Below are 15,710 nucleotides of genomic sequence, written 5' to 3'. Positions count from 1 at the left end.
CACGACACTTTCCTAGAAGTTTCTGGAAAACCGAAACGTCTGAGACCAACAGAAATGTCAATACTATTTTTATAACAGAATAGACACCCACCCCCTGGACCAGATTTTTGGGAACCCACTGGGTCAAAGTGTATCATTCCGTTCATGACCCAGGCTTCCAGAACTTCCGTCCTTGCCTCATTTTCCCCGTAGCCAGTAGCTACTACACGGCAAGCAGTTGTCCCCTCGGCGATGAGAGACGCGTCATGGAAAAACTGACGGTTACACTCCCTGCGCCGAGCATAGAGAGGACACTCAGAACTGACGAACACACAGCGATCACAAACAGAGCCATCATCTGCCTGGAGAAATCTAACGCAGCCCAGGGTGACAGGGTGCCGGGATAATTCAGGAAACTCAAGAAAACACAAGTGGGCCATGTCCTCTCGCCTGGGTGGCAAAATTTAAGGAGTCGTCCAAAAACTCCTTCATCCAAAGAAATGAAGCTTTAAAGGCAACATTTTGAAGATTCCAATCGGTTTTTATAAAGAGTTTCACGAGTCACGTCGCTCGGAAAACTACCGCGTCGCGCGAATCACCCAGAACGACCGCCCGCCCAGACGCAGGGCGCCGCCACCGGACCGGTAAGCACCACGGCCCGACGCGAACCAGCGCTCCAGCCCAGAGGCACCCCGCCGCCGACTTCCACTTCCCTGCCACCGCCCCCTCTCGCCCCGCCCACTCCACCCGGGCGCCCCTGATTGGCCGGGCCACGGCACGCTCGCGCTGCCATTGGCCCGGAGTCTGGCGGGGGCGGGCGCGGGCAGACTTACCCCCGAGGTCCGCGCGGGAGAGTTATTGTTCGCGGCGGTTACTGTTCCTTGAGCTCCCGTTGAGGAAAGCGGTCGGTGGGGAGCCGCCGGAGGTACGTGGGGACCAGGCGGGAGCCCCGCGCGAGCGGCGGTTGGCCGGGTCGGCGGTTGCGCGGCGCCGCGCGCCTCTCTGAGGGTCGGCGCAGGAGCCCGGGGACGCCTAGCGAGCAGGGCGGCAGCGGCGGCGGGGCCGAGCGAGAGGCCCCCGCGGAGTGGCCGGGGCTCCGACGGGGTCGGGAGGACGCCCGCAACGGGCGAGAGCACGCGTCCGCGGCGCTTCCCCGGCGGGCGGCGCGGGAGGCGACAGCGGTGTGCGCTCGGCGGCTGAGGCGCCCCGCGTGGGTGGGAGTGGCGGCCGCGGAGGGGCACCGCGTCGGCCGCGGGGTTTTATCCTTCCGAGTAAGTACGGGGTCGAGGCCCGGCCGGACTACTTTAGCGGCCGCGGGGGAAGGTGGTCCCCGGCGCTCGGCCGGGCGCCGGCGCGGCTCCCCAGGCGGCGGGGAGACTGCCGTCGAGACGTGGCGTTGGGAAGTGAGCCCGGGGACTGAGGGAGCCCCTCCGAGCCCGGGGCCTGGCGCGCACACGTGTTTTGGACACCTGTTGAGCTTGGCGGCGCTAGGGATCCTGCAGCCGAGTCTTCGCGGAGATGGGTCTCCCTCCCACGCAGGCGCTCTGGCTTTTAGGAGCGCTTACAAATGTGTATGTACATATTTTCGTATCAGAGACCGTTTTCTTCTTCGTGCCGCCGCCTGACCTGCTCTCTCTCCCCCATTTTGGCCAAGTCCAAGGATGTGCACGGTAGGGAGAGGAGGCGGTTAGTTTGCCTTGCCTCTCGGACCCCAGCCTGGCTGTACTTGGAAAACTTGACTTCGCCGACTTGTGCGCGTGACTGTTGAAGACGACGCTTCTGACGTTAGGAGCCGGCACCTGTTGTTGGCTCTGGGACAAGCTAGTCTGCGCTGCCCTGAAGACTTCTGTGTGGCCAAGATCTAGAAAGAGAAGCGGACCGAATAACTCCAACCCCGTGGAAGTAAAACGTTGGAAGAATTTGCGTCCTGTCCACGTACAGAGTCTGTTAACTCCAGGTTGGGATTTAATAACGCTTTTCGTGACAATCCTGTCACGCGTTTATTTGTAGCCAGCAAACGGACCAGCAGCCTACTTACTTGCAAAACAAATGGTGAAGAACAGTCAAGGTCAAGATAATTTATGTCACAGGAGAGCTATTGAAAATGTAGAAATGCAGCCTCTGAATCAAGGATTGATGACCCTGAATTCATCTTTTGTGAAGTTTGCCTTGGTCATGTGTCCTTCACTTCGGTTTTCAGAGATGCTGAGTGTGACACTAATCAAACTAATCTGCCTATCTCAGCTTTATCTGCAGATTTGCACAGACCACACACAAAGATTAACTTCTGCCTCAACAGAAATGCAGGAAGAGTGTCTTATTGGAAACGATTTCTGTCTTTTAAGAACTGGTGTGTCTAGGTACATCTTGAATTTTCTGCTCTGTTTACCTTATTGACTTGTACATACCTCAGCTTTCAGCCCACTGTTATCTCCTTACTAGTTAGTATCTTGAATTCTGGTGTGAAAATTCTTGTGGATATCATGTAATTCTATCATCGTGGGTGTGGGAAGATTTATTTCATTTCATTTCATTTTATTTCATTCATTTCATGTAATCAGATTTTAAGTAATACATTGGATAGTTGTTAGTAATAAAAACAAACTTTATAACTTTAAATGTACAAGTGTTCTCATTGAGATATTAAATATTAAAAAACTGCATTCTGTTCTTTTCTGTCTATTCTTACATCATTTAAATATTCTTTTCTCTGAGTTTTAATTAAACCTTGACCCATACCTTTATTTTTATTTTTATTTTTTTTAATGTTTATTTTGAGACAGAGACACAGCATGAGCAGGGAAGGGGCAGAGAGAGAGACACAAAATCTGAAACAAGCTCCAGGCTCAGAGCTGTCAGCACAGAGCCTGACACGGGGCTCGAACCCATGAACTGTGAAATCATGACCCGAGCCGAAGTCAGATGCTCAACCGACTGAGCCACCCAGGTGCCCCAACCCATACCTTTAAAATGCATTACCGTAGACTCCAGTAGCTTCTTGCCCTTCAGCTTTACCAGTCTGAGTGGGAAAGAAAAGATTGTAGTCCGGCGATATTTGGAGAGAACTAACTATGACTCTCTGGGTAGGGGAGATGATCAGATTAGTTTGAATTTTTGAATTCCTGATAAAATTTCTTGGGATACAGGGATGTTCATAGACTGATCTGGTAAATGTAGAGACTATATAGTGCTGCTGATAAGAAGTAGCTTATGAGCTCCCAATGGCAAAAATTGCTGAGGCCTGTTTGGGTACTGAAAGAAAGACTAACCCTGGTTGACTTTCTGGATTAAGTTTTAGAAGTATACATTTAAGCAGCATTTTTTAAAGCTATATGAAAGCTACCTTCCTGAGGATATAAAAGTAAATAAGATGCACCTCTGCCCTCAAAGCTCATAACTAAAAATATATGTAATGGCATCTTCAGAGAAGAAAGTTGTTATCTTGGGAGAAGGCTTTTTTAATTTTTTTTCTGACAGAGCAAGTCCAAGTGGGGGAGGGGCAGAGAGAGGGAGACAGAGAATCCCAAGCAGGCTCTGTGCTCTCAGTGCACAGCCTAACACAGGGCTTGAACTCCTGAACCATGAGATCATGACCTGAGAGGAAACCTAGAGTTTGATGCTTAACCGACTGAGCTACCCAGGTGCCCCAAGGGAAGGCATTTTTGAAGATGTGATCTTTAAACATGACATTACAGGTGTCTGAGTGGCTCAGTAGGCTAAGCATTTAACTCTTGGTTTGGGCTCAGAGCATGATCTCATGCCTCATGAGTTCCAGCCCCACATGAGGCTCCATGCTGACAGCGATGATCTACTGTTTATATAGAAAATACTTGTCTAGGGGCGCCTGGGTGGCGCAGTCGGTTAAGCGTCCGACTTCAGCCAGGTCACGATCTCACGGTCCGTGAGTTCGAGCCCCGCGTCGGGCTCTGGGCTGATGGCTCAGAGCCTGGAGCCTGTTTCCGATTCTGTGTCTGTCTCTCTCTCTGCCCCTCCCCCGTTCATGCTCTGTCTCTCTCTGTCCCAAAAATAAATAAACGTTAAAAAAAAAAAAAAAAAAAGAAAATACTTGTCTATAACAATGTATTGGGTTAGCTACAGATGTGATTTTAAGAAAAAAAAAAAGATGTGTAGGGTGTAGAAAACCGCTAAATCTCATTTGTAAATATATAGGAATTGATAATTACTAGTTTGTAACTCAGGAGATAACTACTGTAAAGATACTTAAAAATACTGAAATAAAAACAGGTTGTTAAATTGATTAAAATTGATTGCCACCGGGCATTAAGGAGTGCTGACAAGCAACTACATTTCATTATGAGCACTTTATAACTGTTTGATTTTAGGGCATTACATTGATGAAAGTTTTTAAAATAAAAGTAAAATTCTGCTAGCACTTAGAAAGTGGCTGGTGTAGCTGGTCCATGGACCACACTTAGAGTAGTAATTAGTTCATGCTCATTATCAGATAATCACCTGTCACAAATTGGTCAAGTTTTGTCAATTTGTTGACCATTGTATAGCCCTGAAGATAACCCTGTCCCTTCATAATTCCTAATCTGATTTGTACTTGTGATACAAGATTTCCTTCAATCTTAAGATCCTAAGATTAAATTCTGGCTCTGAACTATGTTTCCTTGAACAAATTACATAACCTAGCTCAGGTTGGTTGGTTTCTAAGTTTTACTTTTAGTAAAGGGAAGGTAAATACTTGGTTCAGTGGATTTAAAAAAAAATACAATTGACATTTATTTACTGTTGATAATGTATTAAGATACTTTTGCAGCAAGAAGCATTGCAAGAGATTTTGTAATGAAAACCAATCCATCACCAGGAATAGAGAAAATAAATCAGTATGTACTTAACAGCTTCAAACTATATAAAGAAAACAATGATTAAATCAAAAGAAGTGCACAAATCCAGTGTTTTTAATAGCTGGAAGGTTGTGAACAGTACAACTAAGAACATCTGCACTAGTTGGCATTTACATATAACAACATTATACTCAACAGTGTTAGAATACAGGTTCTGCTCAAGTATATATGGAGCTTTTGGAAAAATTGACGATGAAGCTAGCCTCAACAAATACCATTTGGAAGATAGTCATTTTGGAAGATATTCTCTGACTCTGGTGCAATTAAGCTAACTTTCAACAAAAATATAAATAGGGAATCTGCAATTGCATGGAAATTAATGTTTTGAAATCATCCACAGATCCTAGAAGAAATTCTAATGACAATTGGAAATATTTTGAACCAAATGATAAAATTGAGAGTGAGTTTATCAAAATGTATGGGACTCAACTGAAGCAGAACTAGAGAAAAATTTTATAGCTTTAGATGCAAAAAGTGAAGAGGGGAAAGCAGCTGAAAATGAAAGATCTGAGTTTTTATCTCAAGCTGGAAAAAGAGCAACAAATCAAGCCTGAAGAAAATGGAATTATGCCAACAGGAAATGAACACTACATACAATAGAGGGTCAACAAAGCCAAAGTCAGTGCTTTGTAAGTATTGATCAATAGATAGATTTCCAGTAAAAATGATGAAGGGGGGAAAAAAACCCACATCACTAATATCAAGAATAAAAAGAGCTTCATTGAAGCCTGACTGGCTACAAGGGCAAGGAAGGAGCAGTGGCAGCAACAACAGCAGACAGTGGCCCAGTGCTAGACAGCCAAGGACCAGAATGACTTCATCCTGCCGGACCACTGGGCCAGGCTTGCAGGAAAACCAACTTCTAGGGCCCAATGGGTGCCAATATCCTCTGACTTCACTCACTGCCCTGACATCTGCCCAGATGAGCTAAGAAGCTAGTATGGGTGGTAAGACAGCTAGAGACTGAACATGGCCTGAGCCGCTACCCACTCATCTTAAGAAAGGAAAAGAAAAAAAAAATACTACAAATCTTACTGATGTTACAAATATAATTAGAGAAAATTATGAAGAACTTGATAAATTTGAAATTCTGTTGAAAGGAGAAAAACCACTAAAAGTAACAAAAAGATGTAGAAAATATGAATGGTCCTGTGTCACTTTAAAAATTCAATTATAATTGAAAACCTTTATTACTAAGTTAACTCCAAGCCCAGGTGGCATTATGGTGAATTATTTCTAACATTTAAGGAAGAAGTAATAACCATTTGCAAACACAAACTCTTCAGAAAATAGAAAAGACTTTGAATTTTCTTGATGTGAGACCTGTAAAACAAAATGTAAAATGTAGACATAAATCGAATTGTCAATATTAATGTCAGATATTAATGGATTAAACAATGGATTAAACAGATTTTCAGACTGGCGGGAAAACCGCATCCAACTATATGCTGTCTATAGGGGACACTTTAGATTGAAAGCTACAAATCTGTTGAAAATGAAAGGATAGAAAAAGATCTATCATGCAAAGAGCAACCTTAAGAAAGAGTGATTATACTGATTTCAGACCAAACAGATTTTAGAACAAAAGATGCTACTAGCAGAGAGATGTTTTATAAAAAAAGGATCAGTCCGTCAGGAATTTATAACAATTATATACATACACCTAATAACAGTACCAAAATCTATGAAGCAGATATTGACAAGAATTGAACGGAGAAATAGACAATTCAAAAAGAATGGTTGGAGACCAGTACTGCCCTTTCTTAATGTACAGAAAACTAGGCAGGAGACCGTAAGATTTGAACAACGCTATGAACCAACTAGACCAAAGAGATGTCTTGCGAACACTCAACAAGATAACGGCAGAATATGTTCTTCTCATGTATGGAGAACATTCTCCAGTGTAGACACACTGTGCCATAAAACAAACGTCAGCAAATTTAAGAGGATTGAAGTCAATGAAGCAGATTGATAACAGTGGAATAAAATTAGTATTTAATGCCAAGAAGAAACTTGAGCAATTCACAACTATGTGGAAATTAAACACCTCCTACTAAATAACCAGTGGGTAAAAGATGAACTCAAGGAAAAATAGAAAATACTTTGAAATGAATGAAAACGATATGCCAAAACTTTGGAGCGAAATTAAAGCAATCATTAGAAAATTTTGTAGTGATGTATGCCTGTATTGAAACATACCTCAAGTCAATAACCTAACTTTAATACAAAAAGAAGAGCAAACTAAACCTAAGTCAGCAGAATGGAGGAAATAATGAGTGTGGTGGAAATTAATAAAATAAAAAATAGAGAAAATCAAGGAAACCAAAAGTTGTTTTTCCAAAAGATCAAAAAGATTGACAAACTTTTACCTAGACTGACCATGAAAGAGACTCAAATAATTGAAATCAGGAATGAAGGAGGGAGGCTTACTACTGACCTTCCAGAAGTTAAAAAAATAAATAAGAGATAGAACAACTCACTTGTATACCAGCCAATTAAGTAGTTGAAACAGACAAATTGCTAGAGACACAAATGAACAAACCTGACTCAGGAAGAAATAGAAAAGCTGAACAGACCTATAACAAGTAAAGGGATTGAATTAGAAGGCAAAGAAGAGCCCAGTCACAAATGGGTTTATTGTTGAGTTCTACAAGACATTTAAAAATACCAATTTTTAATAAATTATTTTAAGAAATACAAGAGGAAGGAACACTTCCCTAATTCTGGGAGGCCAGTATACCTCTGATAACAAAATCAGACAAAGACACCACAAGAAAACCACAGAACAATATCTCTTATGAATATAAATGCAAAAATCATCAACAAAACACTAAAAAAATTCAATCCAGCAACACAGAAAAGATTATACACCATGACCAAGTGGGATTTGTCCCAGGAATGCAAGGTTGGTTTCACATCCAAAAATAACAATAATATAATGTATCAGTGGAATAGAGAACAAAGCCATATGATTATGTTAATAGATGATGAAACATTCTCTGACAAAATCCGATGCTCCTCTATGACAAAAACACTCAACAAAGTAAAGATAGTTGGGAAATTCCTTATCCTGATAAAGGTTATCTGTGAAAAATACACAGCTAACATCATACAAAAATGGTTACAGAGTAAAGGTTATCCCCTGAGTCCAAATAAAATGAGGATGTCTGTTCTCACCACTTCTGTTCTACATTATACTGGAGTTTCTAGTTAGGATAGGCAAGAAAATGAAATAAAAGGCATCATGACTAGGAAGGAAGAAATAAAACTACTGACATATGACAGAATCTGATTTGTGGAAAATTCTAAAGAAGCCTCAAAAAACTAGAGATAAAAACAAGGTCAACAATGTTGCAGGCAAGATCAATATACAATATTCTGTTGAATTTCCATGTACTTGCAACAAACAATACAGAAATGAAATTAAGAAAAATAGTTTCAATTAAATAGCATCAAAAAGAAGTACAAAGCTCTAAAAACTATGAAATGCTTTTGAAAGAAATTAAAGATCTAAAAATGGAAAGACTTCCATGTTCATGGATCAGAATGTTTGGTAGAATTGAGGTAGTAATATTCCCTAAGTTGATCTATAGGTTGAACACAACCCCTATCAAAATCCAGTAGGCTTCTTTGCAGAAATTGTTAATCTGGTCCTGAAATTCATATACACAGTCAAGGAACTCAGTCCAAACAATCCCCCTGTCCCCACCGCGCCAAAACAAACAAAGTTGAGGACTCACATCCTAAATTTAAAACTTAGCAGAAACCTACAGTAATTGAGACTCTGTGGTACTGGCATAAGGACAGACCTATATGTCAATGGGATAAAATTGAGAACCTTTAAATATGCCTTAACAGTGAAATGAATTGATTTTTGACAAGAGCGCCAAAACAATTCAGTGGGGGAAAGAATGGCCTTTTCAAATGGTGCTGGAACAAATGTCCACATGCAAAAGAATAAATGGACCCTCTTGATACTATATATAAATTAAAATGGATTTCAAGAAATAAAGCTATAAAATTTTTAAACAACAGTAAATAGTCATGACCCTGGATTAAGCAGTGATTCCTTAGATATGACACCAAAAGCACAAGCAACAAATAAAAAACTAAAGTGGACATTATCAAAATTAAAAACTTGAGGTTTTAAAGGATATCAAGAAATTGAAAAGACACCTACAGAGTGTGAGAAGTTTTCAAATCATATGTGAAAAGATACTGAAATCTAGAATATACAAAGAGCTCTTATAAGTTAATAATAAGGCAAATAACCCAATTTTAAAGTGGAAAATGAGCTGAATAAACAAGATAAACGTGGCCAGTAAGCAGCATTAGCAACCATCAGGGAAATGAAAATGAGGTATCACATCACCCTCACCAAGATGAGTATACTAGGAAAGAGATCATAGTGAGTGTTGAGGAAGTGATCCTAAAACGAGATCTGTCATTCACTCCTGGTGTAAATGTAAATTTGTCTAGATGCTTTGAAAAACAGCCTTTCTCAGAAGGTTAAATATGGAGTTAGAGTATATCGCAGCAATTCCGATGGGTATCTACCCAAGAGAAATGAAAACAAGTCCACGCAAAAACTGACACATGCGTGTTTATAGCAGTTTATTCATAATAGCCAAGTTTGGCTCTGAACCAGAATGTAAATATCCAAAATTATTCTTGAAAGTATATATAACATTAAAGTAGGGTAAAATCCGGGATGTAAAATTTAAATACTTTTTAAATACTCTCTATACCCAAAGTTGGGCTCAAACTTCAACCCAGAGATCAAGAGTCACATGCTCTTCCAACTGAGCCAGCCAGGCTCCCCTTGGATATTTGTTTTAATAATGTGTATTCAAATAATGTTTCATTTTGTACTTCAGTGGTTACTGAAACATTGGCTGAAATGCTTTTGGAAAACTTTTAAATATACTAAAATCCATGGAATTGGAAAGCATGTGTAGACCTTAAAAAAAGAACAAAAAATAAAAAGGACATTTTCATAGTGAAGCATAATATGGAGATCACAAATAACAGAAAGGAAAACGTAACAGCAAAAAGCTGTGAAAATCAGAGAGGCATAACACCAATATAAACTAAAGCTTTAATGGCATTTATATTACACGTAATTTGATTAAATTATATTGAAAGATTCATTAGACTAAAATCAGTAAGTTTTACAAGAGACATCTAAAATTGATGGGATGAACAACAGTATGTTCAGAAGGAGTTACATCATCAGATAAATAAAAGAGACATTATGTTTTTAAAGTTAAAAATTAACAGGATACTGTCCAACAATTAATTATACACCTGAGGGAAAAACGAATTTAGATTCCTTCCTTCCAGTACATTCTAAAATCAGTTCTAGATGGATTAAAGACTTAAATTACAAAAGACAGGTCTTTAAAACTTGAGGTAATATAGATGACTTCTCTTTTCCATTCTTATGCTGCAGAACAGTACCATGATTCCAATGATGTGTCACATGTGGTTTATTTGACAGCAAAGGATCGAAGCACAGGATTCAAGGTTGAAGAGTGTCAGGAGCTCTGGTGATGGGAGGGATCCCCCAATTACAATTTTTAAAGTTTTAATCTACCAGTAATAAATTTCACTAAACCTCTCTACAACATGTAAACTGTAGTTTACCTTTTAGGTAGTTACCAGTACTTAAATTCCCTGAGCCCTTTACTGGCAGTGTTACTTATTTCTCCCTAAGCATACTGATACAGAAGTGATTTGTCTCTCTTTAGTGCCCTAAGTTTTATCAACGAGCAAGTTGCAGTTAATGACCCATTTTCTCATGTTTATAAACTTTAAAAATAATTCTGAGCAAGTATTTCTATTATATACTCACTCAGGACTGCATTTATATCATATACTTTTATAGTTAACGCAGCCACGCTACAGGTCCATGTCCCGAGATAACCTATTCGGAAGAAGGCTTCTGTACCTCCAGTGGGCCTTATTATTTCATACATTACCATGGGGGTGGGAAACGATTTCTCAAGGGAGATTAAACTTTGGCCATAAAAGAAAAAAAGAAAGAAATTTGTCAATATAAAAATTAGGAAGATCCAAGATACTTGTAACTCATTCAGCAAATGGTTGACAAAGGATTATTACTCATAATCTATTAAGTTTTCTTAATATGTAAATAAGAAAAGACAACCCAGGGTGCCTGAATGGCTCAGTCGGTTAAGCATCCCGACTCTTAGTTTCTGCTCAGGTAATTATTTCGGAGGAGTTTGAGCCCCAGTTTGGGCTCTGTGGGGACAGCATGGAGCCTGCTTGGAATCCTGTCTCTGCCCCTCCCCCACTCACGCTGTCCCTGTCTCAAAAAATATAAATAAGCTTTAGAAAAAACCCAGTCAAAAAAAAAAAAATTTAAGATATAACCAGGAATTTTGCAGATAAAGAAAGCTGTATAGCCAATCAACATGAGAAGATGCTAGTAATTAGGGAAATGCAAATAAAGACAGTTGGGATATGTATCTATATCCAGGTAGATTGATAAAAATTAAGTCTGGCAATACCAAAGGCTTGAGGGGATGTGGATAGTGGTAACTCTCATATATCGACCATAGAGATGTAGATTGGTATACCTGCTTTGGAAAATAATTTGTCTATCTTGAAAAGTTGAACACTTGTATATCTTACCTGCTACCCAACAGATCCACTCAAAAAATTTATACAGACATGCCCCCTTGAAACAAGTATTCGTCAGAAAAAGAAAACTGGAAGTGACTCAGATGTCTTCATAGAGAAGTAAATAAACAAGTTTTGTTATATTGACGCAATCGGTCATTATAATGCCATTAAAATGTATGAATTATTGCTATATACAATTGTGTGGATGAGTCTGGGATATTCATGAAGGAACAAGCATTAGAAAACTATAAGTTACTCTAAACAAAATTAAACTATACTGTTTACAATGACATTTACAATGAAACTTACAAAGGGTAATAGAAGTATAAAGTCAAAACTTAGGATATAGAATTATCTTAGAATGGGTACCAGGGAGGAGACATGGTATAGGGAAACTTAAATAAATGAAAGTTACTGGTAGTACTTGATTGAATGAGTGGTGTGTGGTTCAAAGGTATTCAGTATTTTTTAAGTAATTCCTGCACCCAGGGTGGGGCTTAAACTCACAACCCTGAAATCAGGAGTCACATGCTCTTCTGATTGAGCCAGCCAGACACCCCAAAAATATTCAGTACTTTCAAATTGTTGTATTTCATAATTAATGGATATTACATGCCTTTTGGATGCATCATATGGAGGGGCATATTTCCCCCAAAGTTTTCAGGGCTTTTCACTATTTTCGGCCTTCTCTAAAGGCCATGAGAAAGGACCATGGCAGTGTATTCACATGGTTGGAAGTTTTTGTAAGATTTTAAAAAATAAGATGCTGTAATCATGTAAGACTACTGTCTCTCTTCATCTTCATTTCCCCTTACCTCTGTGTCACCTGGCAGTAGAACAGCTTCAGGCAGATTGTGATTAAGGATATCCTTAGCGTGGGTTTAATAGAATACATTTGTGGTTCATAGTCACTTTTGAGTGTAGGTAATTATTGCCTGTTGGCCTGATAGTGATGGGAATGTGGTCTTCAGTGCCTGGCACCTGAAATATGTGAGGAGTAAAGAAGCCACAAATTGAAATTTATGAAGCCAGAAGGTAGTCAGGAAGACTTCCCAGTTACCTCATGTTTAAAAATGTAAGTAGAGGATATAGCTCTCATGTATTTCCAATCAAAAGAACTTCTCTCTTTGTTAAAAAAAAAAAAAAATAACAGCATGTTCAATTAAAACTTCACCATAGGGGCGCCTGCGTGGCTCAGTCGGTTAAGTGTCTGACTTCAGCTGAGGTCATGATCGCACAGTTCGTGCGTTCAAGCCCCATGTCGGACTCTATGCTGACAGCTCAGAGCCTGGAGCCTGCTTCAGATTCTGTGTTTCCCTCTCTCTGCCCATCCCCTGCTTGTGTTCTCTCTCTAAAGTAAATAAACATTACAAAAAAAATTAACCATGCTGGAAGAAAGCCTTGGTTTGATCATTCTTTCTATGGGAAATTCTGCAAAAATTATGTTCACTAAGAGGCAGATATTCAGTCATAGAGGCAAAACAGGATCCTATATTGTATCAGGCCCTTGATTAATGAAAGTATGCTATTTTTTCTGGATTTTGTGATGTTTATTTATACATGACAGGTTTTTTTTTTAATTTGAATTTGTTCTGATTTTTTTTTTTCTTGCTATTAAATAACTATTCACCTCAACCTTCAGGTCTCACAAATCCTAGAACTGTTCGTGATCATATGAAATAGTGAATAAAAAGGATAAAAGCTTCAGGTAAGAATGTAGTTACAAATGACAAAATTACTTAGGTAGTTTTGATTGTCGTTTGTGCCTTAAAAAGTCTTAGATTCTTTCAGTTTAATAAGTTCTCTATAGTTTGCTAGATAACTGGTCTACCATGCCCGTATATATTATATATATCTATATTTTGCTTTTATTACGCCTTTGATTGTCACTTGGCAGAGTTCTTTCCTTTAAGCCATTTACCTACCTGCAGTTCAGATCAGACTTGATATAGATACTGAGAAACACGAAGATAGTTTTCTCTCTTATGGAGATTTTTCTTAAATTATGAGAAATTATTACAAAACCTAAATTGGCTTTCTTGTTTGAACTGGCATCACGTTGTGTATCTTTAGCATTTATTTTATACTCCTACTGGGAATTACTCCTGCACTACCATTTATTTTGGAAATTTGAACATTAGGAAGGCTTTAAGAAGGTGCCATTATGTGGAGAAAATCCAAAATTCTTTGCAAAACATTGAGTTTTGTTTTTATGAAGAAATGCAGTTCAGTCTTTAGATTATGTAAAGAATGGCCTGTTTGGATTGTTGACACCAGACTTTAATGGTTACAGCAGTGAGGTAATACCACAAAAAGTGGCCGGATAAAATTATCAGACTTAGTATCAAGTAGAGGCTTACTGGCAATATGAAGTCTGGGTTTTACATAGTTTAGATTTATAGACTAAAATTAAAATTACTTGTACATTTTAATGACAGATGGAAATGGATGTAATTTTCAAGAAAATTACCTGTCTCTTCAGAGATAGTCTGACCCTAATTTTAGTACTGCAAAAAAATAAGCTTTTGTCTATTAGAGAGAAGTACTTAAATATGGTATTTTAAATTCTAGGATATAAAAGATGGTAAGTCCAGATAGAAGTAAGCGGAAGATACTAAAAGCCAAAAAAACAATGCCTGCAAGTTGCCGGAAGCAAGTAGAAATCCTGAATAAGTCAAAGAATGTCGAAGCACTGAAAACAGCAAGTGGGAATAATATTTCAAGTGGTAATCAGAATTCAAATACCATTGTCGTAAGGAGCATATATGGACAGTCTGAAAATGCTGCTTCTTTGCTGGACTCTAATAAAAATTCAGTATGCTCGGTGAAAAGTAAAGTTTTGTCTCAGAATATAATGAAACCATTAGGAACTGTTGATTCAGAAACAAGATCAGAATACACTCAAGAACAAGTTGTGTGCCCTTCCCAAAAGCCAAGTAAAACAATAGAATCTTCTGGGAAACCCTTTACACAAGAGACAAAAGATTCACAAAACACTTCTAAAAATCATTTTGAATGTCAGACAGAGGTAACAAGGTCCTATTTTGAACAACGTGAAGAGGATTGTGATCTGAAATCCATTTGTTGTCCGTCCAGTTTATGCAGTGGTATGGTTCCAATACCAAAATCTACAGTAAACACCTTGGATGATAAGAGAATCGACAAGATCGTTTCCCATTTAGAAACGAACTCCATTTCTGAGTCACATGATAAAAGACAAAGTGACATTTTAAGTTCAGATACCCATTTTGTGCCTTTTGATAAAATACCTAAGTTGGTGAATTCAGTCATCTCCAGTAACTGTCCTGCTGACATCTTGAAAAGTGAAGAATCCTGTAGAACCGGTCATTCCAGTGTTTCAAATTGTGACAATGCAGACTCAACGTGGCCATCAGCACTCGACACAGATAGTAATAACAGTAAGTGCATACTTAAGCATCTTTTGGAGAAATGAGTCATTTTCCTTTTGGGGGATTTTTTTAGTCTCAGATGTAGAAACAGTAGACTAGATATAGTCAAGAGAAAGAGTAAATAATGATAATAATTGTTTTAGAGTATCTTGTTTCTGAACCATTTAGGGTGAGGAGGGGGAAATAGTATTTTCCATACCCAAAGGAAAATAAATTCTGGCAAAGAAGGAATCAGTCGCTTTCCCTTAAGAGTACAAAGAAATCAAAAGGTGGTTTAAGGCAGTTGTTTGGTTTATTTCATCTACATCTCTTTTTTTTTTTAATTTTTTTTAATGTTTATTTATTTTTGGAGACAGCACGAGTGGGGTAGGGGCAGAGGGAGAAAGAGAGACACAGAATCCGAAGCAGGCTCCAGGCTCCCAGTTGTCAGCACAGAGCCCAACGTGGGGCTTGAACTCATGAACTGTGAGATCATGACCTGAGTCGAAGTTGGATGCTCATTTGACTGAGCCACCCAGGCACCCCTACATTTTTTCTTATTTTGAAGATTTATTTATTAGGTTAATAAGGAGGCTAGTTGAAAGAGTGTGTTTTTTTAATCATTGGTGAACTCATTTCTTTCCATAGAATTGACCTGGAAATCATATGCCAAGTATAAGCTGATAGGTAATAAGGGTATATATACATGAGCATATACATGTGTGTGCATAGAGTGACAGAGAAACGTCAAATAATTAACCAGTGATGTTCTAGAGCTACCAAATCAAATAGCAAAAGTAAATTTCGTTAGAAGTAGAATGTT

The 15,710-nt window shown here is 39.0% G+C and overlaps 2 protein-coding genes across 6 annotated transcripts in view; one reads left to right on the top strand and one right to left on the bottom strand.

Annotated features, from left to right (window-relative positions):
* The window catches only part of GRIN2A (glutamate ionotropic receptor NMDA type subunit 2A), a 520,136-nt gene extending 519,250 nt beyond the window's left edge, over positions 1-886 (bottom strand). The window contains exon 1 of the mRNA XM_047839263.1: positions 813-886. The gene's annotated coding sequence lies outside the window, so the exon portion shown is untranslated. The remainder of the gene's footprint in view (positions 1-812) is intronic.
* ATF7IP2 (activating transcription factor 7 interacting protein 2) overlaps positions 820-15,710 on the top strand; it is a 59,947-nt gene continuing 45,056 nt past the window's right edge. Inside the window, exons 1-4 of one of the 5 annotated variants that reach the window (XM_047839269.1) lie at positions 849-904; positions 1,634-2,339; positions 13,141-13,206; positions 14,070-14,917. In XM_047839269.1, the coding sequence (XP_047695225.1) occupies positions 14,080-14,917 (838 nt within the window). In that variant the 5' untranslated portion in view covers positions 849-904; positions 1,634-2,339; positions 13,141-13,206; positions 14,070-14,079. Of the gene's footprint in view, positions 905-1,164; positions 1,251-1,466; positions 1,551-1,580; positions 2,340-13,140; positions 13,207-14,069; positions 14,918-15,710 lie in introns of those variants that run through there. The other 4 variants (XM_047839266.1, XM_047839267.1, XM_047839268.1 and 1 more) reach the window with 4 other exon arrangements.

Source organism: Prionailurus viverrinus, chromosome E3 (assembly GCF_022837055.1).
Source record: "Prionailurus viverrinus isolate Anna chromosome E3, UM_Priviv_1.0, whole genome shotgun sequence".
Lineage (NCBI taxonomy): Eukaryota > Metazoa > Chordata > Mammalia > Carnivora > Felidae > Prionailurus > Prionailurus viverrinus.
The sequence above is the reverse complement of the archived record's forward strand: the minus strand, read 5'-3'. Positions and strand labels throughout refer to the sequence as shown.